The sequence below is a fragment of the Acanthisitta chloris genome, unplaced genomic scaffold, assembly GCF_000695815.1.
Source record: "Acanthisitta chloris isolate BGI_N310 unplaced genomic scaffold, ASM69581v1 scaffold26427, whole genome shotgun sequence".
Classification (NCBI taxonomy): Eukaryota; Metazoa; Chordata; class Aves; order Passeriformes; family Acanthisittidae; genus Acanthisitta; species Acanthisitta chloris.
This window is the reverse complement of record NW_008683554.1, coordinates 29,027-31,450: the sequence shown is the minus strand read 5'-3', so window position 1 is coordinate 31,450 and position 2,424 is coordinate 29,027. Positions and strand designations below refer to the sequence as shown.

General features: G+C 51.5%; 1 protein-coding gene across 1 annotated transcript in view; it reads left to right on the top strand.

The window, feature by feature from the left end:
- Positions 1–316: 316 nt before the first annotated feature.
- Positions 317–2,424, top strand: part of GPC1 (glypican 1) — a gene marked incomplete at its 5' end in the record, with an annotated part of 5,035 nt that continues 2,927 nt past the window's right edge. The window contains 2 exons of the mRNA XM_009078997.1: positions 317–482; positions 977–1,107. Of these exons, the coding sequence (XP_009077245.1) occupies positions 317–482; positions 977–1,107 (297 nt within the window). The remainder of the gene's footprint in view (positions 483–976; positions 1,108–2,424) is intronic.

Below are 2,424 nucleotides of genomic sequence, written 5' to 3'. Positions count from 1 at the left end.
ATGGTGCCCACATGTAGGTTTTTCCCAGAAACCTGGCTTCAAACACAGCTTGAGGAGGTCTTGTCTCTCCAACAGGAGTGACACCTGGGGAAAGGTGGGGGGAAGGAGTGGCAGTGAGAGGGGAAGCATCTTTCCCAGGGCCATACACATGAAAGCCATGCTGCCTTTCAGATCACACCGAGCTCCTTCACCCCGGGGACACATGAAAGCCATGCTGCCTTTCAGATCACACCAAGCTCCTTCACCCCAGGGAAGGGGACTCCCCCCCACATGCCCCATACCAGCCTGTGTGCCTGACTCTGATCTGTCTCCCCAGGTATCCCTCAGCCACGAATGCACTCGTGCCATCATGAAGCTGATGTACTGCCCACACTGCCGGGGCATGTCCAGCGTGAAGCCGTGCAACAACTACTGCCTGAACGTCGTGAAGGGCTGTCTGGCCAACCAGGCAGACCTGAACACCGAGTGGAAGTACCTGATGGGTAAGTGGCCTTCCTCTGCTGCAGCGCAGCTGCCTCTCACAGCACCCTCTGAACTCTGAGGCAGTGTTTGGCAAGTAAAGAAAGGATGGTTAGAGGCTCAGGGGAAGTTGTTTGCAGTGGTTGAGCTCCTATCCTCCTTGTGCCCACAGAGCATCACCCAGCAAGCTCCTCTTTCACCCCCAGGTTGTGCATGTAGGGCTGGAGTGACAGTCCTCAGGTTGGGGAGCCTTGATGTTTGTTTGCAGGCACCAGAAGAGATAAGCTTTGTGCTTGGCCTTTTTGTCAGGAGGTGACCTCTGTTCCTCTGCCACAGAGAGTGGCTTCGCTTCGGTAAAGTGAGGAAAATGAGCACACACCTGGGCAGTAGTGAAAATGGAGAGATGTGTCCCAACAAGCCTTGCTGAGGGATCAGCTTTTTCCACCCACACAAGTGAGATCTTTACCTTGGTTTGTACAGTCTGATGATGAGAGATGTCTCTGCCTTGTTTCACCAGATTCCCTGATTGTGGTGGCCGATCGGATCGATGGACCGTACAACGTGGACACAGTAATAGGGACCATTCACATGAGGATTGCTGAAGCTATTTCTAACTTGCAAGAAAACAAAGATTTGATCACAGCCAAGGTAGGAGTGCATGCCGGGTCCTGGCTGAGGGCACACCATGTGTAACTGCAAGGACCAGAGGGTTTTTTTGTTCCCTATTCAACTGAACTGAAGGAGATAGAGAGCAAATGCCCACTCTTTTGATGATAGGAAACCACCCATCTCACACATGCTAAAACCTTCACAAGCGTTTCCAAATCTTGCTCCTGCCACACCCAGCCAGACTCCTTTGGATACACACACTGGGGGAGGCAGGGTGCCATTTGCTGTCAGGTGCCTCTGTGTCTGAAGAGTCCTGAGGTATTTCAGCTGAGCTGAGACATTTAAAGAAAGTGCACAGTCCCCAGTGACAGGAGGCAGCTGCTTTACCCTGCCTCGGGGAGATGTTCTGCAGTGCAAACACTGGGCTCTCAGGTTGTTTCATGGGACAGAGCTGCAATCTGGCAGTCCATCTGGAGAGTATAAAACAGACTCTCCTGAGGCTCACCTGTCTTCCAAGAAGTATATATCATGCATCTCTCTTCTGTTGGTCTCCTATTTTTAGTGTATTTATCCATTTAACCACCATCACCTCTGTAGCCGCAGGTAAGAGAAGCTCTGGGAACAAAAGCAGCCCTCCAGGGCCTCTGCCTTCTGCCCAGACACTCCCCAGGTCCTGCAGCTATCCCACAGGTAGGGCAGAGATGCAGATCAAAGGAGTGGGACAGGTCCTAACTGGGTCTTGGAGAAGGGAAGGGCCAGAAGTATTTCTAGGCAAGCAGGAATTTGCTGGCACACATCAAAGCACTAACAGCAGCATGCATCCAGCTACTGGTTTAGGTTTGTTTTCTGCCATGAAAGCCATTTCTTTCTTCCCTTGTGAGGTGAGACTGAGGCTGTCCACATAAACACAAGCCAATGATGTGGGAAAACATGGCATCATCTGCACAGATTGGTGTTTCTGAGGGGCATGCGGTAAATGTGGTGAAATGAAAGCAGTATATAGTGTAATTGGTGTTCAACTGGAGCAACCAAACATGTCTGATAAGCTCCTCAGTATGACCTGGTGACCAGGCCATGGGCACTGTCTGCCATTTGTGAGAAGAGCCAGAAGTGGTCCAGGGACCCAGTGACACTCTCAGTCACGGGTTCTCTTGGGGTTTGGGGTGAAACTGCAGAGAAACACTTTTGATACTGCGCCCTGTGTTCACAGCACTGCGGAGCATTCTCCCTGTTTCCTCACACCCTTCTCACTCCCTGTGTCCCTCATGGATTTCAGGCAGCAGGAGCTATCAGAGGCTGCAAATGCCTATTTGCTCTCATCATGCAGGAGACTACTGATCACCTCAGTCTGCAGGA